This window comes from Falco naumanni, chromosome 4, assembly GCF_017639655.2.
Source record: "Falco naumanni isolate bFalNau1 chromosome 4, bFalNau1.pat, whole genome shotgun sequence".
In the NCBI taxonomy this organism is placed as follows: Eukaryota; Metazoa; Chordata; class Aves; order Falconiformes; family Falconidae; genus Falco; species Falco naumanni.
In genome coordinates this window covers 18,944,987-18,972,433 of record NC_054057.1, presented here as the reverse complement: position 1 = coordinate 18,972,433, position 27,447 = coordinate 18,944,987, and the positions used below count along the sequence as shown (strand labels likewise).

At 38.5% G+C, this 27,447-nt stretch overlaps 1 protein-coding gene across 2 annotated transcripts in view; it reads left to right on the top strand.

Moving 5' to 3' along the window:
* Nucleotides 1-3,590: 3,590 nt before the first annotated feature.
* Nucleotides 3,591-27,447, top strand: part of ANLN (anillin actin binding protein) — a 28,409-nt gene continuing 4,552 nt past the window's right edge. Inside the window, exons 1-22 of one of the 2 annotated variants that reach the window (XM_040590197.1) lie at nucleotides 3,591-3,698; nucleotides 8,245-8,398; nucleotides 8,781-9,065; nucleotides 9,489-9,835; nucleotides 10,520-10,742; nucleotides 11,650-11,846; nucleotides 11,982-12,089; nucleotides 12,574-12,694; nucleotides 13,514-13,630; nucleotides 14,189-14,415; nucleotides 14,968-15,119; nucleotides 15,428-15,575; nucleotides 16,217-16,352; nucleotides 16,676-16,858; nucleotides 18,496-18,622; nucleotides 19,589-19,637; nucleotides 19,717-19,773; nucleotides 21,260-21,298; nucleotides 21,655-21,676; nucleotides 22,654-22,766; nucleotides 24,390-24,443; nucleotides 26,152-26,238. In XM_040590197.1, coding sequence (XP_040446131.1) covers nucleotides 3,681-3,698; nucleotides 8,245-8,398; nucleotides 8,781-9,065; nucleotides 9,489-9,835; nucleotides 10,520-10,742; nucleotides 11,650-11,846; nucleotides 11,982-12,089; nucleotides 12,574-12,694; nucleotides 13,514-13,630; nucleotides 14,189-14,415; nucleotides 14,968-15,119; nucleotides 15,428-15,575; nucleotides 16,217-16,352; nucleotides 16,676-16,858; nucleotides 18,496-18,622; nucleotides 19,589-19,637; nucleotides 19,717-19,773; nucleotides 21,260-21,298; nucleotides 21,655-21,676; nucleotides 22,654-22,766; nucleotides 24,390-24,443; nucleotides 26,152-26,238 — 2,964 coding nt within the window. In that variant the 5' untranslated portion in view covers nucleotides 3,591-3,680. The remainder of the gene's footprint in view (nucleotides 3,699-8,244; nucleotides 8,399-8,780; nucleotides 9,066-9,488; nucleotides 9,836-10,519; nucleotides 10,743-11,649; nucleotides 11,847-11,981; nucleotides 12,090-12,573; nucleotides 12,695-13,513; nucleotides 13,631-14,188; nucleotides 14,416-14,967; nucleotides 15,120-15,427; nucleotides 15,576-16,216; nucleotides 16,353-16,675; nucleotides 16,859-18,495; nucleotides 18,623-19,588; nucleotides 19,638-19,716; nucleotides 19,774-21,259; nucleotides 21,299-21,654; nucleotides 21,677-22,653; nucleotides 22,767-24,389; nucleotides 24,444-26,151; nucleotides 26,239-27,447) is intronic. The other variant, XM_040590198.1, reaches the window with a different exon arrangement.

Sequence of the window (27,447 nt, the reverse complement as noted above, 5' to 3'; positions counted from 1 at the left end):
GGTGGTGGGCTCAGGGAAGGGATGCCAACGTTGGTGGCGCAGTCCTCAAGAAGCTCTGCAAGGGCTGTCTCCTTGCCTCTTCCCCATGGTTAAATCCTTTGCCTGAAGTCACTGGGAAAAATGAATTCTAATGGTACTACAGTCTAGAAATAATGATGTACAACACTGTGTACTAGACTATACATTTGCTTCTCCTCACTATGGCATCCTATGCAATCATACTAACTGTGAAATGAGTAACAGAATCATGGCAGTTCTCCAACTGATTAGCAGAAGAGTGAATATTCTGTTAAAAAATGCACTTTGAAGGTAAATCTAAACTACAAGGAACACTACAATGTACTGCATTATAATGCACTGTATTATTGTGCAATAGATTGAATTTGCTTGCAAGGGCAAGATAGGTGAGCATCAACTTTCACTTTTAATTACTTAACTGTGAATAAAAGGAAATTACAAGTTGGAAAATGGTGTTTTTCTCTAAATGACAGGATTACCGAGATTTTTCTGTGAGTCTAAAGAAGTATCTTGCTTATCTTTCCTTTGGAATCAGAATCATGGACTCAGTCTCTCTGCAGAAAGTTTTAGGCAACATTCTCTGAGGATTACAGAATGGAGCTGTACAGCGGACTACATTGGGATCAGCATTTTCGCCTTCAATATTTTACATTTACGATTGTATTGATATTGTAAGGAAGCCAGAGCTACATAAACTTTGGCTAGTGCTCTCCTTATTAGTTAAAAAGTGCTCCATTCTTGTTAAAGTGCTAATGCAAACTTCTATAATGCACTGAAAATGAAAATATATCCCTGAAAACAGTCAATAGGCTCTAAAATTTTTTGAAGGAATACTTGGGAAAGTAAAAATTTTTCCTTGCCATGTTAAAAGACAAATGACTGGCTTCCATGCCTATGCTCTCAATTCCCATGAAAACTGCAAGCCAGCAAAAGCCGTTCCTCAAGTGCTTTGTATTGTGTTATTTATCGTTACAGAAAGGATTACTTTTCGTTAGCTTACCCCTGGCAAGAAGAATTCTTAAACCATATCACGTGGAGTAAGCAGACAGTGAAGGGTGTGATTCATAATTTTTGAATGCAAAAGGCTGGCACGTTATACAATGCTGTTCCACAGGCAGAGCTGGCTCATGGTGCTGCTGGTTTCAACATGGCATTCCTTTCTTTCCCTCTCTTTTTCTTTATGCTTTCAGATTGTGAAACATCAGTTGATTTTTTTTCCCCATAAATTGAAAATAGTTTTATTAATTTATTAAGAAAAACATAACTCTGGAAATCCAATTGCTATGGGCTGTACCCCCCACAATTAGACAGACAGTGGATTTTGTAGCCATTTTATAGCACCATTCTTAAAAAAGACTGACTATTTTTTGGCTCTTTGGAGTGCTAAAAGGATAAGATATATTTACTGTCCATTGCTTTTCTTGAAGACAGATAACCCCTTGAGAGGATGAGAAACCAAGTATTCAATTTATTTCTAGCAGGGCCCCATAGAGTCTGGATCAAAATGATGAGGAAATTAGTGGCTCTGCAGAGACAAAAAAGGAAAGGACATTTATCATATGCACGTTGCATTGATAATTTAAGCAGTTATACACACCTAGGAATTTCAATTTCATTTTTCAGAATATATTCTTTACTATATACTTTACAAGAAATTTACAGAAAAAAGCATTATTATTTCCCTCTTTTTAAATGTTAAATAGCAGATGAGATTATTATGTGCACTAACAGTGCAGCTAACACCATTTTGGTTGGCCCCTAGGCTGAGCATCATGAACTATCCCGTGTCATTTGAAAGACAAAAGCAATGGATAGAGCCATGTTTGGAAATGCACCAACAATAGCTGAGGCTGAACTGTATAAATGCCATAGATCCACAGGTAAAAGCAGAAAGCATGTTTAAATTGCAGTAATTCTGTAATATTTAAAGGGCTCAAATTGTGCATGATTTTTTGTCCTTTGGGATGGCAGGAGAAAGAACAGATTTGATGGTAATTCTTTTTATTTTCTGCCGATGACTTTGAGGTCTATATTGGCTATTTTGTCTTCTGGCATCTGCCCGCATTGATTCTCTACTGCTCCATTAAAGGAATGTTTCCGTTATTTCCTGGTGATAGCTGTACCTAGCTCCTCTTGAAGGAAGCAATGCCTGTACCTTCTTACCAGTGTACAGGTTGGTTCATGGACTATGAATGAGTGATAAGTTCCATCACGTTAAGTCCCAGTTTTCAGCCTGGTGTGCCAGCAAGTTCTGACACTGGATCTCGGGCTGCTCCAACCCACAATTATCCGAGAACAGTGCAAGGACATTTGTTGGCCAGGGTGTCCAGTCTTGAAGATTTCTTCAGAAAAAAGATTATTTTGTGTTATATCTTTAGATTCTGCTGAATGTTGGTGCTATGCTGTTTGCAAATAAGACATTGGAAAGATTTGCTCATGGGGGACAATTAGAAGAGTACGATTTGTTTAGCAAGGCAGAGTAGGGGTTGGAAGAAGAAATCACTGCTGTTTATAAATAATCCAAGAGGCGAGAAGCACAGCAGTAGGTAAGAAAGGCATTCACGCAATTTGCACACATGCAAAAAGGTATAAAGGGAGGCGATATGTATGGGTAAGACTGGAAATTTGACAAGGCCTAGTCATTTGGGCAGTCAGGCCTATAGCAGCCTCATAGGGGGAACAGCAGAGGGAAAACCCAAGCTGTGTTTGCCACTGCATTCAACACAGTTATGGGGTTTTGAGATGGCACCTGAATCTGAGCACCCCATGGGACTCTGCCAATTCAGCATCCCCAACACCTGCATGTTAAGAACCATCAGTGAAACGGTGAAGGGGACGGCAGGACGAACTGGCAGGTGAGGTTTGGGGAGGCCATGGGCTGTAACTCAAGGAAGAACGTCAAAGCCGTGAGATGGAGCTGCGACCTTCACAACAGCACTGAGGTGAGTGCCCTCTCCCTTCAGAAAGTAACACTGAAATCACGTTTTTCTGTCAATGCCGGCTGAAAGATGAAACTTCAAATGAAAAGGGCTCGGGGGCCACTCCTACTGAGCGGCAAGATGTGGGGTTCACCAGGCAGTATTGCTCTCCTTGCCCGTAAAGGAGGTAAAATCCTCAGTTTTCTTTTAAAAAAGCTCAGAGATTGCACACGGCCGGGCTGGCAAGGTGGGAAAGGTGGCGCAGGGCTGCCATGGCTGGAGGCACTCCCACCGCATGGGAACCTTGGGCGGCACGACGGCACGCAGGGACCAGACCCGGCCCCGGGGTGCTGCAGGCCAGGCCGGGCCCGCTCCCGCAGCCCGCAAGGACAGAGCCGGCCCGCTGCGGAGAGCAGGGCGGCCCGCCGGCCCCGGGGCACCCCCGGCCGCACACAGCGGCCTACAGGGGGCGGGCAGCGCGCGGGGGTGAGCGGGCAGGCTGTAGTCGGATTGGATAGGTCTCCCGTCAATCAATGGCCGCGGCGGCGCCGGGCGGGAGGTTGTGCGCAAGCGCGAGCACCTCCCTCTGCCGGTGACGGCCCTGGGTGCTGTCACGTGGGCGCGCGGCTTCCCGCCACGCCCCCGCCGCGCACCGCCTCGCGCCTGCGCAGCTCAGGCGCGCGCTGAAATTCAAATCCGCGGAGCGGTTGGGGCGGCAGTTCTGCCACTCGGGCGGCGGCGGCGATGGACCCGTTCACGGAGGTGAGGGCGCGGGGTGGGCCGGCCCGGCCCCCGCGTCGTGAGCTGCGGAGGGGGCGCAGCTGGGGCTCGATCCGGGCAGGGGGCGGGGGCGAGCTGTCAGCGGCGGCGGGGTCCGCGGCTCCTTGTGAACGTGCCCTTGGGGCGGAATAGTGTCATCCAGCCCTGGCTCCGGCCTGTCAGCGTCCCTCGGCCCCGTTCACGTTACTCCGGGCGTTCGTCTGCTTGTAGAGGGCCGTTTGATTTGCGCTGGGGAGGCTCGCCCTGGCCGCTCGGCGTGCTGGTGCTGGGGCTTGCCCTGCTGGAGCCGCCCGGGCGCTGGTGGGCCGCCAGCGCTCTGGGGACAGCGGTTTGTCACGGCAGGCTTTGCGGAGGAGAGGGCCTCAGCTAAACCGAGCTGAGAGCTGACTGAGTTTCCCAGCGCCTTACTGTTTGTCCTTCGCCTGCGTCTGGCCGATAAGATTTTCGGCTGACACAGAAGGGACCCTGGGAGCTAACGGGAGTGACACGCTTTGAGCCTGCCCTATCTAAAGGTTGAGTGTGAAGTCTGGCCAAAGCAGTGATTATCTGATTAAAAGTGCACCCTATATGACATGATTGCAAGCTATGATTGGCTGCTTTCATCGGCAGGCACAGTTCCTCCTTTTCCTTTAAAAAAAGGAAGTAATTTGTCAGGGTGGATTTGTGTGTGGTGTGCCTGAGGTGAAATTGAATGGAATTGACCATCTTAAACCTGTGTGAAGGTTAGAGGTTTCTTGGAGATGCTGTGCTGTACTCTGACTCCGTGTTTGACAGATGTAAAGCTGTGGAGCTGTCCTGTAACTGCTTTGAGAAATCTCGTAGTAAAAATGACCTTCCGTCCACAGTCTGCCTAAACAAAACCTGAACAACTTTAAAAGAACATCCAAATAAAATACTTTGGTGAAATAGTCTCTTCTCCCCTTGAAACTGATCTGTATATCAAACTGACATACTTCAAATAGAGTGCCCAAAACAGGTGACTGCACAGATCTGATCTAAAAAGCCGAGCCTAATGTGTCGGTCTGAATATACCAACTGAATGTGTTATGCCAAGGCAGATTTACCATATCCCCATGTAAAGGCTTGCTAAGTATAAACATTCAAAACCTCTTTCCTTAATTGGTAGTAAGTGACATGATCCAACTAGTCTTAAATAAATTTCAAGTCCAGACTGTTGCACAAAGTTGAAAATGGTTTTGCATGCTGGGAGTTAGTCCAGCCTCAACACACCCTTCTTGTAGATAGCTGACTTTCAAAAGCTGTGATCAACGGTGAGGCCACTCCTCAGAGTAAACTTCATTCCAATGTTGGCTAGTACTGTGGAGTGCCTAAAAATCTTGACTTACCAAGAATGTTTATGCTGCGGAGGTATCCATATCCAACAAAAACTAAAACAAATATTTATTCTGCTGTTGTGTACAAATTTGACCCATATTAGTGTTGAAGCTTAGTAACTTTGCTCAAAATAGCTTTCTGAAATGAAAGCTTTTTAGCACCTCCTAGGAAGTGTTGTGGGGGTTTTTTTTGTTTTGTTTTATTTTATTTTTTATTTTAATACTTAACTATTTTCAGGTAATATTTATCTACAAATTACCATGCTCTGTTAGTTGCAGGGAACTGGTGAGACATTGTAAATGTTGATTATATAAAGCAGTGTAATTCAAGCTTTATTTGGCCAAAACATGCTGTTAATTCAATGTTTGCTGATCACTTTTTCAGTAACAAATTTTGTCCTGGTCTCACTGAATTTAACCTCAAATAAATCTTGCTGTGAGATTCAATGGAATGCTGTCAAATCAAACAGTTCTGAAATAATGTTTATTTTGATTCATTTTGCAAGTAAAAACTAATAACCTTCTGAATCTCAACCAGACTATTAATGCAGGGCGCACTGAGGAGATGGTGCAGTGTATACCTTTTTGGGATCACAATGAATGTACTAATTGTGACTTTCAGTGTATTGCTGATTGTAGAATTCCTTTCTTGCACAAAGGCTTTATGTTTGGTACTACAGAATGTTAGAAATAGTCTAGGTTATTTTGTACTTCAAAGTGCTTAATAACTTTAATAGAGCAAAGTGCGGTTTGCTGGTATGGAAGATGACCAAAGCGAAATAAGTGATGCAGTTGCTCAGGACAGTTTGCATATGTGAAATTTGAAGCTAATTGTTCCTTCAATGTGGTGGATAGACTTGCTCCCTTTGCTGCACTCTGTTAGTAAAGCAGGGTAGTTAAGAACACATTCTTGCAGTCACACATGGGTCTGAGTATCTTCTCTAATGCTGCTAAATATATACTTTAAAACATACTTTTTTAAAACCAAGATTGTCCATCGACAGTTAGAGTGGGAAGGTCTTTCCTGATTTAGAGAATGTACTTGTAGCAAACACCCTGTTGATGAACTTGAAAAGTAAGCCTCAAGTTATGATGACTGGCTTACTCATCATGTGTAATAGCAGAGTTTGAATTGCGGCAGTTGCATGGAAAACTTGAGATACAAAAAGCCAATAGGAGTTGGAGCTCAGCAACAGAGATGTGCATTCTTGGGAAGTGACATCCTATTTGTAACAACTGAAACTCCATTTCACTGTACTAACAAAACAGAAAGGAATGTGACTGTGTTTGAATAGAACTGTAGAAATGCTGTTGTGGAAGATATACTCAACTTTGGGCAAGAAGAACAGTTAATTTATATAGCCCTCAAGATTTTATTTATGTGGTTATTACATGCGCTTTGTAGCTCTGCCTTTTGTAGGTCGACATAAGGAAACTTGACTTGTGGATGCAACTAGCATGAAAACTTACATTGCAAACGCTCCTGGCATTTCATCTGTGACATGTCTTGCCAACTCCCCCTTCCCTAAAAATCCTCCTCTTCCATGGAAATTAGAGAAGCTGATTTTTGCTTTCACAAAAAACTGTTGAGATTAGCATTCCATTTGTCCTGTGTTGCCCTACAATGGAACATTGTTTAAGACTTCAGCCTTAGACAGTTAAAAATGTGAAATGTGTATTTAATTGCTGTGCAACAGGACAGATAATGGCTGGCACAGTTCTCACGATAATTTATGTGCCACCAAACAAGTGCAGTTTATATGCTTGCCTTCAAAGGCCATTAGTTCAATCACACAATTGCTTGTCTCATAGTATCTTAAAACCTAGATCAAAGGAGTAGGTGAGTATCCCTTCGATGTGATCAAACTGAGTGATAATGGTTTATGAATGCAGTACTTGAACAAACCCACAACCTATTTCTAACAGATGCTGTAAGGAATCACTTTCTAACTAGTGTGGGATATTTACTAAAACATTATTTTTTATGGAATATGATCATAGTACTCAAATTTCCAGTGGATAGGGAATGAAATAGGATGCTGTTGGTAGCTTAATTGGTATCTCCTTGCATGTTCTGTATACAGATAATAGTGTGATAAATAGCCTTAAAATTTAGGCTTGAGGAAGAGAAATTCACCTTTTGATTTAGAAGATGTAATGGCAACAATTATTTTTTAATATTAACAGCCATGCATTTAATTTTGAATTTTCTTTTATAACTGCCTGGCAACCATGTCGATGTGTATTTTGTTAGAGGGTTAGTGCCAATCAGGTGGCTTGGCCATATGCCTTAGCAATGTGTCAAAAAGGCCTACTAGCAAGACTTGACAGTTCAAGACTGTCATGTGGTGGTTCAGTAAAAAACAGAATTACTTTCAAACATTTCTGACTACTTCAGGCTCCACAGAAAGATTTCCCCCCCCCCCCCCCCCCCCCCCCCCCCCCCCCCCCCCCGTTTTAATTTTGCTATTGCTTGTGTCTCTTTAGCTTGATTTCCTTTGAAAGCCAAGCTAATGGGAGACACTAGTTGATTTAATGATTGGAACTTTGGAACCAAAGTTTGTTTTCTGGGTAGCTTCACCTTTTCATAATAAGAGTAGGTGTCTCAAACTTAACTGTTTCTACAATTTTCCTGTAAGTTTGTGGCTAGGTGAAAAGACCCAAACCATTGCCTCTGAAGAAAATGCTGCAGCCTGTTGTCTGTCTGGTAGGCCAAAGAACTTCAGTTAACCTGCAAACATGTACTGACTAGCCAGATAGCAAGAAGGTAGCTTGGGACTTGCTACAGTGTGAGCTACCTTTTTCTATCAGGTACTTGTTGAAAATGCAAGTAGCTGTGAGTGTTGCAAGGATAAAATCCAAGTATGGTGATCAGGGGCTATTACAGTGAGAAAAAGGAGAGACAGAAAACCCACGTAGTTGGCAGTGCAGAAAACATATTTTTTTCGTTCTGCTTTCAGAAGGGATAGCCAGTCGGAAAACCTGACTTTGAATATTTCTATCACATTGCAGTATAGTAGATCAGTTAGCATCATCTGAGAGCTGTGTTTGCCATCATGTAGCCTTCACTATAATTTCTGGTATTGTGGATCTTAGTATATCCTATATAAAATTCAAATGTTTTTAACTTGAACTATTCCTAGTTATCATGCTTATTGCAATATATAGTGACACTTGATTTATTGACTACTCAGAAACTCCTTGAAAGAACCCGTGCCAGGCGAGAGAACCTGCAGAAGAAAATGGCTGAGCGGCCCAAGACGGGAGCAAGACCCACAATGCAGACCAAGAGGGTCAGAGAACCTTTGTTGGAAACTGGTAACCAGGCACCTCTTCCTGGTGAAGAAGGTATTTTTCAACAACTTTAATAAAGATTGTATTTTGATACAAGTCCCATCTCCTTTTTCCTAAGGGCAAGTGAAAACCCTCAGTGTTTATCTTAACTGCATCCATCGCTGCTTAGTTTACCTGACCACTAGAACTGAATATGGCTAATGTTTAGCTTAACCTGAGAGCAGATGCTCTAAGTAATTAGTAGGCTATTTAAAAATGATTGTATAATGCCAAAGATAGTGCCTTTTGCTTGGTAGATTTTGGAAGGGCAGTTTTTGGGAGGTGTATCAGGGTATTCATAAATCATACTTTTATTTGTGTTAAAGTTTTGTACCATCTCTGAAAATATTTTAGGTTATTTGAATGCTAATTTGCTTGAATACTCTGACCTGTACAGTGAAACCTGGTACAAAGCCTTCGCCATCAAAGAGGCTCTGCCCTGACAATATGGAGATTCAAGCTTCCAGTTCAGAGAACCTACAGCCAGTTCCTTCAAGTTCCATGAGCTGTCATTCACTTGAGAAGACTTCAGAGTTGCATGTACCTGCTTCTAATGGGCCTTCATTAGTTCAGCCTGTTGAGAAAGGAAAAGTAGACATGAAGTCAGGAACTCCTGCAGCCCTTTCAGTCAAGACGCGTATGCAGAAATTGGTGGAACAGAGACGCTGCTGGGATAGCGAGGGTATCTTTCACTTGCTAAACAGTATTGGTGTTTTTCAGTGTTTGTGTTGATGATTGTTTGCTAGCAGAAGATAATTTTGTGGGTGAATGCTAAAGTTTTCATAAAGAACTATTAGCACTGGGGAAGGCCTAAAATAAGCTGTTGACTACAGTTTAATTTTATAAGTTTGTTTTTTTTTTCTCTGCTAATGTGATGTCTTGCTTATCACAACAGTGGCATAAAACTGGGAAACTGCTTGGTTTAAAAATGTATTGTCTTTGCAATGAGCTTTAATGTGATTAGTCTCAATGCCTTCAGAGCTAGTAGCGTGATTCTCTTGATGGCAAGAACACCTAGCTGTTGATACACTTAATATATAGTTTAAGATGCAAATATAACTCAATATATTTTATTAGCAAAATAAATGTGTTTTCTTTTTTCCAGATCCCTCTGAATGTGTTCCTCTGTCTCCTCTCCAGTCAAAAGATCTGTCTGTTTCTCCACCTAAGCAGACATCTAATGCCCTGGCAAGTGATACCCCTATTGGGAGAAGAGGCCGTTTAGCTAACCTTGCTGCTACAATTGGCTCCTGGGAAGATGACCTAAGTCATCCATCTGCAAAGCAAAACAATGCACAAGAACAGCCTGGCACTACTTGTTTATCCAAATTGTCCACTACAAGTGGAGCATCTGCTAGAATCAATAGTAGCAGTGTAAAGCAGGAAGCTGCATCCTGTTCTCAAAGGCTTGTTGAGGCTTCTATTAATAAACCAGCAAACTCAAAGCTAGCGGTGAGTGTCTGATTTAATTGCTGATTAAAAATTGATTTGAGTGTTGGGGGGACAAATATTAAGTCATAACTGTTTAATCTGGATGTAAAGATTTGGTGTGAGCAGTCTTAGCCTGTTTATGAATTTTGCTTTATTGCAATCCCCCATGTCCTTTTTTAATAGCAGGCCTGAAACAGCTTTTCGTGAGACATAAACATGAGTGTGCTTAGAAGTCTTGTAAAAGTTGGTGCTGAAGTAATCGACTGCTGCTCTTGACCATCTGAAGGGCGCTTCTTACAGAGATATTGGGTTCCACTCTAATTTAATATAGTTGATTGACTTAAATTGTGTATATTATTGCTCTATAAAAATTCAGTCAGAATGCTGAAATTAGTATTACCAAATGCCTATTGTCATTTCATAAAAAGTGTAAATTGAACAATATCTGCCATGTTCAGTCTCACTTAGTGAAACATGGGAAAATAGTTAAAGTGGCTGGTAAAAGCATCTGGAATCAGATGCTGAAAGTATCTGACATACTGGATAAAAAAAATCTGCAAAAAGCTTATAATGCTCATTCTCAGCTTTTTCTATTGTTGATGGAATAGGTGTGTTACATTGTGGTATGCTGTGCAGAATGCTTTCATTCTTTTTCTTCTTGAGAGACAGTCCCATCTTAATGTTATTCCTTTTTCCCTTGTTAAGGATCCAAACAATTTTTTAACGCAACACTCAAGAGTCACTGTTCCCTGTTCTAAACAATCTGAAGTACGACAGCCACTAACAGAGAATCCCTGCAGCCCTCAGAAAACTGAAGAGCATACACAAACAGCAAAATCAACTTTGCCTCAACCAGTTCAGTCCAAAGAAGAGCCAGTCAAAGGAACACATGTGCAACTTGAACCCAAGGGTAAACCCACAACACCAGGTAAGCTGTTTTTCAGCTTCAATAAAATGTTCGCTCAAATTAGGCTTGTGTCCTGTGTTGAAAACTACATATTAGTTAAGCATTTGAAGTAATGTATCAGATAATGCCTATTTTCTGCTGTAACTTGAGTAAGGTCCTGAAGAGCTGAAGATAATTATCCTAAATGTACAGCTTCCATATTTTGCAAGGGTATTTTATTGGATGTGGTTTTAGCAACTCTTGAGAGCAAAATCAATGTAACTTTTCTCTCTATGTAAAAACATATCCTGCTAACATCAGTTGAGACTATTCAAAGCTTCTTTCAAAATGTTGGATACTACGTGTATCCAGTCAATATCAGATAAAGAGTCTGCATGTGTTAGAAGAAATCAGAGCTAAATGCTATAGAAATGCTATAGTGTCTGTCTTTTCAGTGGTAGCACTGATCATCCCCAGTTTTGAATTCAACTGCTTGTTGGGCTAGAAAGTTGGACTAATAGCTTGAATTCTGAAATGATGGCAGGAGTTGTGTCTCTGACAATAAAGACAAACTCAATAAAGTAGAGTGGATGTCAAACAATGTACCCGCCTTATGTACTAGAATGCTCATTTACATGAAGGATGCAAGTGAGACTGGTTGTAGAGGAAATGTTGAAAAAGTAAACTAGTATAAATAGCTGGTAGATCACATGTGGACATTAAGAAAAGGACATCTACTGGTTCTGATTTGCTGCTTTATTAACTTCAGTGTTCTGTTACTGTGGTGATTTGCACTTCAGGTTTAGTGTGTAATAAAGTATAACAGAGTAAGAGCTGTAAAGCAGACAGCTTAATTGCTTCGTTGAGAAACTTCAGCAGGATGCAAAACTGCATTGATCTTTCTGTGTTTTTGAGAGTTTCTTTCAAGGCAAAATAATTGTTCTTGTAGGGGGATCGGGAATTAAGCCCTTCCTGGAACGCTTTGGGGAGCGCTGTCAAGAGCGTAGCACACAGAGTGTACAGAGTACGAATACTCCAAGGTGCAGAACACCCACTGTTACCCCAAATACAAGGACAATCCAGGAAAGGCTTCTCAAACAAAATGAAAATTCCTCTACTGCCAGTTTAGCGCTTCAGCTTAAGCAGGTATGACTTGCTACATTCATAGCTTGCTTATAAGCTTGGGGAATATTCTTACTGTTACACACTTAACTGAGGAATCTGAAGTGTTTTGACATATTAAAGGTGTCAGCTTTCCCTCATTCCCCTTTATTTGCTTAGGAACGTGAACGAGAACTTGCATGCCTTCGTGGCCGGTTTGATAGGGGCAATCTGTGGAGTGCAGAAAAAAGTGAAAGTTCGAAGAAAAAACTTCCAGAACCTAAAATGGTAATGTGTTACCTCCATGTATCAAAAGAAGATAGTCTGTGAATTGCTTTACTATGCTCTGAACACAGGGATAGATGTGCAGTTGTAAATAAAAGACAAAAACATATACTTTGTGAATGCCCAGGCTGTGCAAGACTACTCGGCAAGTGGTTTGTATGGTTATTAGCAAATTATTACTTTTTTCCTCATGCAGAATCAACTAAGGAGACAAGTGATACTGCTTTGAGCCAATTGATTGATTTATTTTTGATAAGTGTGTGGGTTTTTATATTCTATAACTTTAAAAGCAAAACAAAGCTTCTTGCATAAAGATTCAATTTAGTATTTAGTACTTCAGCTGAATTTCTTACATATATCAAGAAGGATCCTATTTATTTTGGATAGACAACTCTGGTAGCAGGTGCTAAAATGTATTTCTTTCTGGCAGTTTTTTAGTTACTTTGAATGTGACCTCCGGAATGTACTATGTTTTCATTCTTACCAGGAAAGCCAATCTCAGGCTAGTCCGAAATGTCCTCCTAGTTCAGATGTCACTGTTTTTGGATCAGCAGAAGACACACCAGCAGGTGATACGCCAGCAGAGTCTCCCAGTGTGGAGTCTTCAGGTAAGAACTGTCACTGTCTGCTTGTGGCTAAATACTGAAGCACTGTGCTTGACAAAGAGGCTAGTAACACTGACATATATAGCTAGACCTCTTACTTGGTTACTGATTTGTCTAAATCTTCTCATATGATAATATTCTGCGCTCCTATATCACTTGAAAGATTGGCAAGGCAAGACTGCCTTTTCATTTCTCAGTGGGTTTTCCTATGTTTCATACTTTCACATATATTAAACGTAGGGAGAGTGAATGAGAATCATTGGTTATAGTTTTAATCTATACTGTACCTAAATATCCAATCTTTCATGGGATGGAACTCTTCTCTTATCAGTATCCCCTTACAATATTAATTTTTCTAACAGTGGACATGAAAAGAATTCTGAGATGCTAGCGTCATCCTTTCTGGTTCTTACTGAGTGGAATCTCTGTGAAAGTGAACTTAATGCTTCTTATATATCAAATGTGTGTCTAGAAAGGCAAGATTGTATCCTGCTTTGGGGTCAGGTTTGGATGTGGTGGTTTTCTTGCTTGTTTTTTAAACTTTCCCTTTTTGCTCTTGAGTGGCTACACTCTTATGGTTTCAACATTGTTTCTTGGGCTATCAATTTTCTGATTATAAGACAGAAGTCTAGTTGTATGAGTTATGGAGAGTATTCTGACTTTTTTTTTTTTGACAGCAAGCTAACTGGAGTACTTCATTTAGCAGGCTTTTTGTAAGTTGTCAGCTGTGTTATCAAACTTCCAAAATTCAATAAAATGTTTTGGGTTTTTTTGTTGGCTAGACATAATCTTCAGTGACTTCTTTTTTTATAAACTACTTAGATCCTCCTAAGCGTGAAGAGGTTGATAAACCCAGTCCTCTGAAGATCACTGACCCAAAGAGTCCTGTAAAAGAGATGTCTGTCTCAAAACTTGAACAACTTGCGGAGAAACCAAAAGGTTTGTATTGAGTAGATGTACGGTAACGTACTTAGCTATCTGTTGCCACTTGTCCAGCGGAGTGTTAATATCCTTCAAGCCTGAACAATGAATTCGTCATACATCTGCTGACACTCATGTATTTTGTAATGAAGTTTGTATAAAACAAATTGAGAAAAGGATTATGATCAAAGAAGTTTCTTTTGATATTAAAGTCTTCAAGGAATATTAAGATGCTGATGTTAAAAGTTTATTGGGAAAGGACAGAAATGACTGCTCTACTATGGGTACTTGCAATTAAATTTCAGATCTGTTAGACAAGTTTCAACATTTTAGTTCAAACAAGTGCATTTTTTTATTCTCTCTCTGTATCAATTATGCATCAATTATAATACATCAAGAAAAGGATGGAAGTATACTTTAGGGTTCTATATGCCTGACTGTAAGTAGTGCTTTTTAATCAATCTTGTTCAAAAAGCAGAAATAGTTGGCTTATCTGTTAACATATCTCTGTTAATTTAATAAGAATGAAGAGTTTAGTCTTGATGCTGCTAATATTTTTAAAACATCACCCTTCAGATGAAGTATATGAAATCGAAATGAATATGGATGGCGATATGAACAGCTCGAAAGTGATAAATGAAATTTTTGAAGTTCTTCAAGAGGATGGTCCAGACATAGAAAAGCTGAAGAAAGAAATGAGCATAAGCCTGGAAGGTGAAAGTGATGAGGATGAGCAGGAAGAGTCACTGAATATTTCATCAATGTCTCTGTTAACCCCTCTAGTGGAATCTGTTGGTCCAGAGGTGAGAGTTTTTGGGAGGTGGTGAAGGGCTACTTTATCACAGAGATGTGCAATTTGCTTGTGAACGTTAGTATTCTGTTGTATTGTGATACCTGGGCAAATAGAGAACTTACAAATGACATTTTGCTAATGAAAACATAATGAAGTAAAGTTATTTTCCTATGCAAATAGCATGTTGGATGCTCTGCTAAACAAGTGGTTTGACTTCTGCTAAATGAAGGTTGAATATATACATCTGTTGCTTGTGCTGGTCTTCTAGTTGTATATGTGTATTCAGATTTTCATCAGAAACTACTTCATTGAACTCAAGTTTTCACCCTTAGGTTCCAAATTGGCACAGTTACATAGTTACCAAAGATCATTGAAGAGAAGTATCTTTAAAATAAATTAATTAGCTTGCTCCATGTCCTAGGAAATACTTGAAAAATGTCTGTTAAATAGTATTGAGCAGCTTCCAAATTTACTGTTTATATGCAAATCAAGTAAAAGTGAGCGAAACGGGTAATGATTAATGTGGACAGGTATCTGTAATATAACCTTTTCTTCTCCCCAGGCCTTTGTTTCTCCTTGTAAGTCAACTGGTGAAGGTAGCAGTATCAGTGATGTAAGTTTGAAGTCTGAAAAGTTCCAAAGGACAAAAGTTCCCCGGGCAGAATCTGCAGACAGTATTGGCTCTGTGTCAGAAGATCGCAACCTTCCATATAGGTAACAAACACAAAACCCCTTGATTCTGTAAGTGTGCAAATTCAAGACGCTGGCCTTTTTAACTCTTCTAATGATGCACACTGCTTAAACTACCAACAGAGCTTTTTTCCAAGATCTTGGGCTTTATCAAGTATTGTCTATGTGTAGTCATTGTTGCTTAAACTTAAAGCGAGCTGATAGAATGCCTTTTAAAAGCCATTTAGGCAAGTTGGAAAACATCAATACCTGATACGTGTGTATGTATATTTAAAAAAAAGAAAAGCTTGGCACTCCTCTGAAACATTTAATGGGGTTTTCTCTTTTAAAAGCGTTGATACCTACAGATCTCAAAGATTTAAAGAAACAGATCGTCCTTCAATAAAGCAAATCATTGTTCGCAAAGAAGATGTTTCTTCCAAATTAGAAATGAAAAAGAATGGCCCATCTGATCAAGTCAATATAAAAAAGAAAATGCAGGTATCTAATACTTAAAATCCTTTTTCTGATCTACTATTTCCTTGCTTAATTTCCCTTGTGAATGTCCAAGACATTAACATGCTGCTTAGAACTGCAAAATTAGGTTGTTTAGCATAAATACCTAATGGTAGGGAATGATACTGCATAATTTGAACAGCTAATGATCTCTTGGAAGGATCATGCTAGAGGGTAAGTCTGAAGAGAACAAGCCGTCGTTTTGAGAAGGGGACAGGGAATTTCAATCTAATTGCTGACTTTGAATTAGGCAGGATTCATAACTACATACTTCCAGTAGGCAATATTCTGATCTGTACTAGTGCCTTGTTCACCTACATTGCTGAATTTCTGGTTAACTGCTGCTTTCTCTGGTGAAGGGAAGACTAGACTGGATATGGAGTGTTCAGACACAGAAGTAATTCACTTCACACCATGTTTACATTGTCTCTGAAGTAAAAAAACACAAAACTGTGCTGTAATATGCTTGTAAACTGCAAGAGTTTTGTAGCTTGCTATCTAAATGTTCTGACTTTCTTTTTTCTGATGCATAGCCCCAGAAATGCTGATCACAAGACATTTCCTTATTTGAATGTAACACTAATTTTTTCTCTTCTTGCTAACTATTTTTACTACTGGTTTACTAGGAGCTGAATAATGAGATCAACATGCAGCAGACGGTGATATATCAAGCCAGTCAAGCTCTGAACTGCTGTTTTGATGAGGAACATGGAAAAGGGTCACAAGAAGAAGCAGAAGCAGAGAGACTTCTTCTCTTGGCAAGTAGGTGGCTTTTTTAGACTCCAGTTCAGTTCTTTGCCATGAAGACTTTGGGGAATAATTGATGAACTCTCACAATCCATTTATTGTGCTACCTTGTAGCTGCTTAGTTATAGTTCTTTGCCTGGAAAATGGGAGATGACAATACCTGTTCTGTTTCAGCTTCTATAGCGTAGAGGGTATTTTTTGTATCTTTCTTGTCCCTAATATTCCTACTGCTGGAAGATAATTAATATTTCTGTTGCATTTCACCTACTTAAGGCAGAACCCCAAAATTGTTCAATACTATTTTTTTCTCCTGTTAAAACTTTAATTTCTCTATGCAGCTGAGAAGAGAACTGCTTTATTGGAAGAACTGAATAAACTGAAGAGTGAGGGACCTCATGATAAAAGAAATAAAGCTGCTTCTTCATCCACTGAATTTGTGCCATCCAGGGGTTCTGTCTCCATTTCAGAAATGCGTCTACCCCTAAAAGCAGACTTTGTTTGTGGTACAATTCACAAGCCAGGTAAAACTAGCAACTGAAAGCTTTACCCTTTCCCTCCCCCATCCCTGCTACATATATTTATGGTTCATTCTCCTTCGTTGTCTTCTATGTTGATGTTTCTCAGAAATCTGGGGGCAATGAAAATGTCACGATTAGGTTTAATTGATCTGATTTTTGGCTAAGCCTTCAATATTATCCATGGTCATTTTAGCTGCATCCTTTTCTGGTTTGTGAGGTTCAAGAAACTTATCAAGACTTTCCCAGCCAGTCTTAAAGATCTTTGTGGTCCTTTGTAACCTGTTGGAGAAGAAGCAGAATTCTGTATCTCAGACTGGCTTCTCTCTTTGTGCTTTGGAATTTTTTTTTGATGGATGCAAGTCTAGTACTAAATACCATTACATAGATTCTGACCTCTGTAGTGTTGTGAGATGCTCATTGAGCCTCTTTTATTTAGTTTGACTTTTAATATCCCAAAATACTTAATTTACAAAGATTAGCTTTCCATTATATATGCTTGTAGCTGGACAGTTGTCACTGAAACTTGAGGACAAAAGTCCTTGGACAGAGTCTTGTTTAACATTGGTTGCAAAACTTCTAATGAATTAAACAAAATACAAAAGGCTACTACATTTTAACAGTCCTATGAAACGTAAAGTGTGTTTTTTTTAAATCTTCAAATAAAACCACAGCCAATAGTATAAATGTAAATATCTGACCTAATTTACCACCCCCACCCTACTCCGGGCACGTTACAGTTCTTGTTGCTTGAGAAAATTCATCTCTGTTATAGGAAAGCCTCTCTAACGGTTACAAAAATATAAGTTTAGTTGCTAGCAGTAATTCTTAAAACCAAATTGTCTAAACAAACAACTAAGAATTACTTGTCATCAAAAATTATTTCTGGAAGTGCAGTATTTGCTATATATTGTGCCCTAGAAGTTCTATTAATCGCTTTCGTCTGTGAAGAGAACATAAAATATAAAGAGTACAAGTCACTACTTGTTGGAGTCTTCAACAGTTGTTCAGAAAGCTGTGACTTTTCCTGTACAGCAGAGTACTGAAACTGTTTTGGTGGGCGGCTTTGTTCTTTTAACATGGTATGATAGCATACAATGCTCTTGCTTTACTGTTATGCAGTTTGCTGCACAAACTTGGAATTATCTCATGACACTATTGAGATGTGTGCTTGTGGTCGTCTTTTTCTCTTTCCCCTGATGTGAAAAGTTAGCGAAATGAGTTGCCTGGATAAACCATTTCCTTCATAGGACTGAAAAAAGCATGAGAATGGGCAGTAGCGAAAGCTGATACACAGTTAAGCTGGTGGGCCTAGAGAATAACAGAGTGTGAGGAACCAAGATTAAGCGCTGAATCTGCCTGAGAGTTCTTCCTCTCTCGTCTCACGCACTGGGTAGTGTAGCTCTGGCCTGAGATGCCCCAGGCAGCAATGCAGTTGGGAATCCTGTGGAGACAGTCTTACTAGTGGACACAGTAGAGGGTAAAACCTTCTTTTAAGAGTAAATCTATAAGCAAATCTTGACTGTAACAAAGCGTTTTAAGTGGGCTGAAACAGAGATGCATTCAATGGCAATGCAGTACTTGAGGAGTTTTAGGTATTTGGACACGTCTGGCTAAGAAAACCATCTGATATGTACTTACAGAGGCAGCAAATTACTATTATGTAATAATACTGAGATCTGGAGCAGAAAACATGGTTGCAACTCCACTAGCAAGTACTGCTAGCTCCCTGAATGGAGATGCTCTTACTTTTACTACGACATTTAATATGTAAGTATAAAGAAACTGTTTTGGAACCGGTTTCAACTCTGATGGTGGAACATGCATAAAAATATGTAAAACTTTTGTATAAGGATGTCATATTCTGTAAGCTAATATGATGAAATCTTGTAGTATGAGTATTTCCTGCTTCAAGAAATAGCTGGAATGCACTTTGCTCAAAAAGCAGTTTAGACTTACTCTACCATCCATCAGGTAATTTCTCTTTTGCTTTTTCTACTTTTTGTTCTTTCCTGGAACACCTGCAGTGACAAATGGATTGCTCTGCCTGAGATGATGTGTCTTTCTCTTTTGCAGCAACTAATATTTTATATAACCATTTTGGTTTTGGTATCTGGAAGAAAGTACTTTTTAAACCTAAAACTTCAACTCTTATATGTTAGTTAAGTGTTGTGAGCTAAAATGGCTGTTTGTTAGCAAAACTCTTATAAATAAGCAAACTCGTTCTTGAAGTCCAGCGCAACCGGGATTTTTACTTAAAGCTATTTTAAAAAAATAAATTAAAAACAACCTCTGCTTCTAGAAATGTGCCAGCAGTGGACTGACTGAAGGGTGCAATCTGAGCAATGGTAGATGCACTCTATCTGCCCCTTTTCCTTCCTCTTTTGGTCTTTAAGGTCTAGAAAGTATCTTGAAACAGTAATACGCTTAAGTCTTAAAAACAGCAGTGCTGCTTGCACTGAAGAGTACTGTCGTAGAAGTGAAAGGATCTCAAACAGCCCTATTGGCCTACAGGAACAAACAATGACTTACTGATAAGAGATTGGCTATTGGCACTATGGCTAAGCTTCTTTTGCATAGAACCTAGCTCTCGGGACAGTTTTAAGGAATGGAAGGAGGGAGGATGTAAAGAGTAACTTTAAAATCAACCCCAAAAAATCCCACAAAACAAAATCATTTTTGCTTCAGCCTGTGTAACTTTTTCTTTTTTTTTTTTTTCCCCCTCCTCCCTCTTAGGCGCGATGTGTCAAATGACTTTGAAATAAATCTAGAAGTTTACAGTTTGGTATGTATCTCTTCCTGTCAAGAGGATGTGTAAGGGAGAATGATGTGTTGTATGTACTTAATACCCTCTTGCCTTACAGGTGCAGAGAAAAGAAGTTACAAGCACTGATAAAAGGAAAAAGTCAAATAAATCTAAGGTAAATGAAACATGAAATCAGTTGTATTTCAACAGAAGGTACACTAGGAAGACTGCAGTATTCAGGGAGAACTGACTAATAGCTTTAGACAATCTGTTGCTTACTTTTAACTCGTCTTGTTCTTTCTTGGAACATCTGCAATGACAGATGGATTGTAGAGTCCTGAAGCTATTAGTATATTGGACCTGCAGTGCTTGGTTGAATCTGAAATATATTGGAGGGGAAGGAGAAGAAGTCTTACTAGTTCTGCAAAATGCTATCCTTTGCAAACTTATTTATTAGGTGTGACGCCTCTGATAGTGATTTAATGCCCTTATTCTCCACTTGATTTAACTACACCAGTCAATATGCCCTACCCTGCAGTTTGATTTGGCTTAAAAGTTCTATTGATAAACTGCAACACTTCTTTCTTACGAGCGTTAAGTAAAAAATCTAGATACTTATTTTATAAAGCAAATATTGTTTTAGTAACTCCTTGGACATAAACATTTCAGTTTGGACAGTGTGTGCATTTCAAGTGTTTGTGCTTTATTAAGGCTTTGTGACCCCAAACAAGCCAGTAGCTTTCTGGAGGTGGTTTGGTTTTTGTTCTGGTGGTTTAGTGTTTTGTTTGTTTTTTCTTGTCTTTCATTCCAATAGCTGGGCATACAGTGTTTTAATGATTTTTAGGTCCGATTTCCTCGTTGTCAAGGTATCTATTACTTAATAAAAACAAGGAACTTGACTGTCTTCCAGAACAGTTGGAATGAGTACTTAAATCCTGTCTTTGCAAACAGAAATGGGAACTTCTTTAATCTTTGATTTGGCACAATGAAAGCACACTTCCACCTATCCCCCAATAAAACCAGTTTGAAGTCCAGGATTTATTTCTCTCCTGTGCTGTAGTTTAGAGAAATCTTTACTTCAAACTGAATGTTTTTGTGACATTGTAGGCAAATCACTGATGTGAGGTTATAGGTTGATGTGATAGCATCCTGTATCTGCTTTTTGACAAGCTTCTTATACTTGTCTTTCAGTTTCAAGAAAGTTTAGTACATAGTTCCAGTTCATGTTTAATATACAGTCTCACTTATACTTCCAGAATTTTACCTGACATATAGATAATGTATGACAGCAGCACATTGAACATCTCTGTACTTGTATTGTGTGTTAAAGACGAGAGTTAACAAATGTAACTTTGAAGCACTGTTACATGAAGGAAAAAAGTCCATGAAGATTGTTTTTTCAAATGCATGCTCTCCATCCCAAGCCAAAGCATGCTTAAACTTTTCTGCACTAAATATTTGATATGTAGCATTCCTTCTAGTGAAACATACTTCACTAGAAATACATCCAGGCAAAAACCAAGACTTACTCCTTACAGCAACTAGTATCCATTCAAAATTTATTTAGATAAGCCTTTGTTAGTTTCACTGTCTAATTTTCATGCTAATGTGGTGGACAAATTCAGTAGCAAATGCATTTATCTTCTTATATTCTTTTGTAGGTTATTACTCCAAAGAGATTGTTAACATCTATTACCTCTGTAAGTATGAATGCAGTATTGGAACAAGATCTGGTTATGACCACTTCTAAAGGCCATATTCTTACTCTGAATAAGGCTGTGCCCATAGTAGGCTCTTTGTGACCCTTACTTGAAACTCTGTAAACTGTCGAGCTTTCTGCCAAACTATTCAGTCATCAGCTCAAGACATAGCTCTAAATATGTAATGCTGGAAATATGCAGTTACTATGCATTTATTTGGACTTTCTTTTCAAGTTGTATGTGTTTGGGTTAATTTTTTAAGTACTTCATATCTAGTTTCTTTCTAACCTAGCTTGGTCTGTAGAAATTGTCAGAAATTACTTTTCCACTAAGCTTTTATTTCTTTCTCTTTCTAGAAAAGCACCCTTCTTACTCCAGGTAAGTGAAATCTAAATGTGCCAAGAAGAATAACCTACACTTGCTGCCTAAAACAGTATATTAAAAAATAATACTTGTAATAGATGATAATTTGGGAGTAATAAACAGTTATGTCAGTTTTCCAGCCCAGAAAGTGACCCTGTGTTTATATCTGAGTTATCATTATGTTTAATGGAAGATCTGTTCACAAAATCAAAATTAGTACGTGGAATTAGATGACTGTTTTTTTCATTCTTTTCACAAAAAGATGGACTCAAACTAATTTTAAGATTTTAAATTAGTCTGATGTCAACAAAGTGACACAGAGTAAACCTGAAAACATGAACAGATTCTGAAGTATTGCTTGTCTAGTGTTTTAAAATGTTTATATATTTCTGACTCTTGGGGGAGAGCAGCATCATCTCTGAGTGTTTTTCGAACTACGTAGAAATGTATTATATGCTTGTCTGCCTGGAGAATGAGGCACTTGAGCTACCTTTAGCACAAATTGCAGCAATAAGGAGCTCATGAACTAACTCTGGAATGTCTATCGTGCTGCTGCAACTAGTCGGATTCCAGTACCAGAGCTATAGTGCTTGTTTCGTTGATACAAGTGCAGAGCAGAATACAGGCATACAAGTTGTGGAAGTTTGCAGTGTGTTACTTGAAGCTGAGATTTGAAAGTCTAGTTCCTACTGCAGAGCATGTGTGCTTTGTAGTGTGCCCTAGAGTGCTCTCAGTCCTTCTGACACTTCTTAAACTGCTTTGTTTCCTTCTTTGTGGATATTTCAAAACTTTCTGAAAGAAAAGATCTATTGAGAAGGACTATTGTGCATCGAAATCCTGTCTGAACGTGCTGCTGGGCTGTGCTGCAGAGTGCTTCTCCTGGAGCACTGAGTAGGGCACGCATGCAGTAGTACAAATAAAGCCTTTTTAAGCCTTGCAGCATCCTGATTGTTTATTGTGTTATGAATTGACTTTAACTTCTTTCTCCATAGCCATGGCCAGTCCAGGTGGCCCCAACGCTATTCGCAGTACTAATTTCATCCTTGTTGGATCGCACAAGCTATCGCTGTCTTCTGTAGGAAATACTAAATTTGTATTGGACAAGGTAATGGAAATTATTGATTACTAATCCAAAGGTAATTGTATACTGTGTATACTGCTAGAAAAAATAAGTCAGGGTTTACCGTTTTCAGGTGACATTACCATCCTAAAAATGGAACATACAGGTTTTTATATATATATATGCTTTTACTATATACATTAAAAAAATTGTGTATAGTTCTTACTAATTTAAGTTTGAATGACTGAAATGTAGTTTTGAGATACAAAAGAAAAAGGCTTCTGTTATTATGCCAGATGTTCTTTCTTTTCTGTAGCTCAATGTAAGGTATGGTTATGCAAAGATAATGAAGGCATTTGGTTACTGATTTGCGTTCACTGATGAAAAAACTGATGTATGCAATTGGCATCTCTGTGTGTGGTCTTTATATTGTTCGTTGCTCTTACAGTCTTGCAGTTATCTCTAAATAAGACATTAAGTGTGTTTTAATGATAATGAGGTTTCAAATCTGCATTTAATTGACTTAAAAATTGCCATTTGGATATAATCAGGAGTATGAATTTCCTTTCATATCCCAATTAAATTTGTAGAAGCAAACTATCTTAATATTTTTCAGAGCTGCTATTGAGTTTTATACTATTGGTTTCTTGTCTAAACAGGGTGTGTTTATTGGCTCTTACTGTTAGAAGTTAAAAAGATACGTTCTTACATTCATTGTAATCTCTAACCTTGTAATACATTATACCTAAAACCTGTTTTAATAGGTGTTTATGCCAGTAGCTATCCTAAGCTAACAAATTAATTCAAAAGTTACTGCAGCTTATGATAGTACTAAATTACAGCTTTATCTATTCAAACAGCAGTGTAAGAATGAATTTTATTCTTGGCTAATTAAGTCTTATTGTGATGATAGTAGTATTGCAATTATAGCTTCTGGTGAGAGATGAGATAATAAGAATTGGTTGTGTTTGTGCATAAGATTACAAACAAAATATCGCAATAATCCCAACTTGCTTTTTAGAAGTTTTACTTTGTGTGGGTAGAAACAGACTCCTTTACTGGCCCAGATTGCAGAACTTAACAGTTGAATTGCACTGATGTCATTGACTGAACTTCAGAAGTACCGGCAGTGGTTCTTCAGCATAACTGTTCATCTTCAGAATTCTACACATAGTTCTAGTTATTTTGTGTATGGCTTGGTTAGTGGAAACTGCTTGTTCTTGGTGTTACGGGAATCAGCTTTTAGATTACATTCAGCAGTCTGGGTTTGAACATTTTTAGTTTACTCTTTAGGGCAGAACACTGGACTAAACTAGTAAACTGTAGCGTAAGCACAAGGTTCAAAAAGAATTCTTGGTTAACTTTTTCCAGGTCCAAACTTCAACAGTTAGAATAATTCCTCTTTTTGTCAGATAATTTAACAAAAAAGTTACTGTCTCTGTAAAGCTTCAGTTTTGACTTGGTCTGTGGTTGTACCAAACAGCTGCTTGTTAACTTGCTCCGTGCATTTCTAATACGGAACAAATGGCTGCCACAGTGGTTTTTTGAGTTTCATTCTTCCCTTTTATATGCCCTGTTAAAATTCAGAATACAAAGGACCAAAGTATCCTTTTTTTGTAAAATTTAACTCTACACTAATCGCATTGAGCATGTTTCTTTTTTCCCTAGATAAATTTTGAAGGGGAGGAAAAAGACCTGCTGGGCTATATGTTCCAGGACAAGGTTTCTATGATCCTTTAGTTTATAACATAAAATAGGAAACTGCTTGGTAATGCATGTTGCTTACATCTGTCTGGCCTTTTTGCAGTATTTATTTTTTTGATTCTTCTAAGAAAATGCTTACAAAGATTTACTAACTAAACGTAATTGTTAGGAGCCTTTAAGACTTGCAGAATTGTACTTCCTGTCTTTTGCAGTAATAAGCATGCTGCTAAAACTCAAACTTTAGTCCATCTCAGGTTTTTCCTTAACTAGGGTGTGTCTCTTGTCTTCCTAGAAAAATCCTCCTCCTCTAGCAATCTTACTTCAAAACAATCATTGTGTCCTAAAGATTACTAGTTAGGAAATTTGAGTCAGCTTCTTGACGAACTGCACAGAACCAGCTACTCTGCTGATAGAGAAACAACAAAAAAGACTGGTGGCCTCAATATTGGTTTAACTCTACTTCTTGCCACTGAAGAAAATTAAAATCGCACAGGATCTTGTTTCTTATTCTGTTGAGACCATATTCTGTCGAGACCTATTAAGACTTTGATTTTTAAGCAAAAAGTGATCATAAAGAACTAAAGTTTTGAAAGTACTAAACATATCAAAATGTGACATTCTTATTTGTACACAAATGTGCAATTAAATGTTTTGCTTGGTGTATACATTTCTGGCTTTAGGAATTATGTAAATCGATATACTTAGAATCATTTGGTCTTTAATGTGTGAAAATAGTTTTATCTAGTTAATATAGATTATTAACTGAGATCCCTCAGAAGAAAGTGTTTTAGGTTACTTTTACATGTTTTCTCTCAAAATTAAGCAGGTGTTAATTTTAGCACCTGTAACTTCTTATTTGTAATCAAAAGTCTCTGAAGAAACAGATTGGTTTTTTTTAAATATTTTGCAAATTCCTGGGAGTTATCTTGATTGTCTTTACAGATGATCTTCTGTGACAGTAAGCCAACTTCTTATGGTAGATACCTGAATGACCACTCCAGAATGCAAGCTACACTAATCATGGGTCTTAGTTTTCTCTTCATCTAGCTGGATATTCAACAATTGCTTTCTTTCTATCACCTCCACCCCACTAGCCTTTGAAAGGGATATATTTTGTTAGCTAAAACGTAATATTTTATCATTATGTGTACAGGAGGCTGTTTTGAGACCTGCTTATTTTGTAATAGTGGTGTAGGCTCTGTGTAACTGCTGTGTTCCATTTGTTTTATTTTTTTCTGTACTGGCACACAGCTCTTCACTGGTAAACTTTATAATCCACAAAGTAGATTCTTCTCTCCTGACATAAATCTGAAAAGAATGCAAAACCCACAAAACTGAAGTGCTTATGGCATCCAGGTACCAATCCTGTTTAAGTCCACTTTGGTATTTTCCAAAGAGCTTGATGTCAAACTGAGGCAGAAACTTGCAGGTTGTGAACTGGTGCTTTGTGTTATTTTTAACCATGCTTGGGGTGCCTGTTTTTCTAGACAGAAGCATGTTTGTGCATAAGTCCTGAGCAAACTAATAAGCAAATAAATCTTTAAAAGCTTCTAAATGAACTCAAAACAAAAAGTGATTATTACTGTCTTGCCTGAGACTGACTGCTTCTTTCTGGTTGGAGATCCTAAGAGCAAGACAGTGCTAACATCCTGGTGCAGGTGGCTTGCTTGAAATGGTAGAGTTGAGAGGTGTCAAAATTATTACTAATTGTTTTACTTTTTTGCAGGTTCCCTTTTTGTCTCCTTTGGAAGGTCATATATATCTGAAGTTAAAATGCCAAGTGGACTCTTCTGTGGAGGAGAAAGGATTCTTGGTAAGGTATTCACTTCAGATTCCTTCCTTGGAAATTACAGGTCCTATTAAATGTAGACACTTTTTCAACTTCACACATGTATTTGTAGTAATTGTGAAGTTTAAAACTTGCTTGAGGTTTTTGGGGTTTGGGTTTTTTTTTTTTTTTTTGTTCCCTTCTCTGAACCAGACCTCAAAGCTTTCCCAGTTCATCTTCTAAACTCGCCTAAATTAAAACTACCCTTTAGGAGTTTGTATATCTTTCTTCTAAACTGTTAGTTTGTTCTTCTGAACTTCAGTTAAGTCTCTTGCAATAATCTGATGTGAGATGAGATTGTAATTTCTCTGCCAGGAACTTCTAGAGGACATCTTGGATTTTTTTTTTTTTTTGTCTAGTAAAACCAAATTCTCGCTAGCAAAATATTATTTCCCCCTTGCCCACGTTCACAGACTTTGGAAGCGATGGTGTTTCTTTGAGAAACATCTTGAGCAGTTTCTCTCTCTAAAATTGGGTTTAGAAAATGCAGCTGATACTTGGGTCTAATAGTTGGAGCTGCTGAGATGGTGCCCAGCAGATGGCAGTAAATGTGCTATGAAAATGCTTCAGCAAAACATGAACATTTGCTACTGTTTTGGTGCTTTCAGAAATCGGAATTTCTTCAGACTCTTTTCAAGCAGTTCTTTGTCTCCTTTCCCTTTACTTAATTGAAGTTGAACAGATTTTGTTAGATGTAAACATTTCACATGCTTATGATATTTGTTACTGCATATTTTTATGTACTAATTTAAGAATGTCCTTGTTTACTTCTGCTATGCAATACGTAAAGCCTGTAGAATGGTGTACATGCATATTAAATATTTTTTCAGAATAACGGTTTGGAAACTCCCTGTGCCGTTAAAAAATATAAACCCAGTTGTGAAAAGTAAAAAACACAACACACAAATGGATTGGAGATAAAAGTTCTGTAGAAGTTCAAGAGGGATCGGGAATAGAAGTCAAATACTAAACTTTCCATTCCAGTGCTAAGGAAATGGGGCTTGAAACTGGCATAATCCTGCATCCAGTAAAATAACTGCCAACACAAATATTTAAAAATCAATTTTTAATTTCTTTTAAACTGACTGGACTCCTGAGTGTGGCCTGTAGAACAGCCAAACATTTTGTAATTCTGAATTGTAAGTCAAAGAAAACTTAAATACCTAATCATAATAAATTGTTATACTAATACAT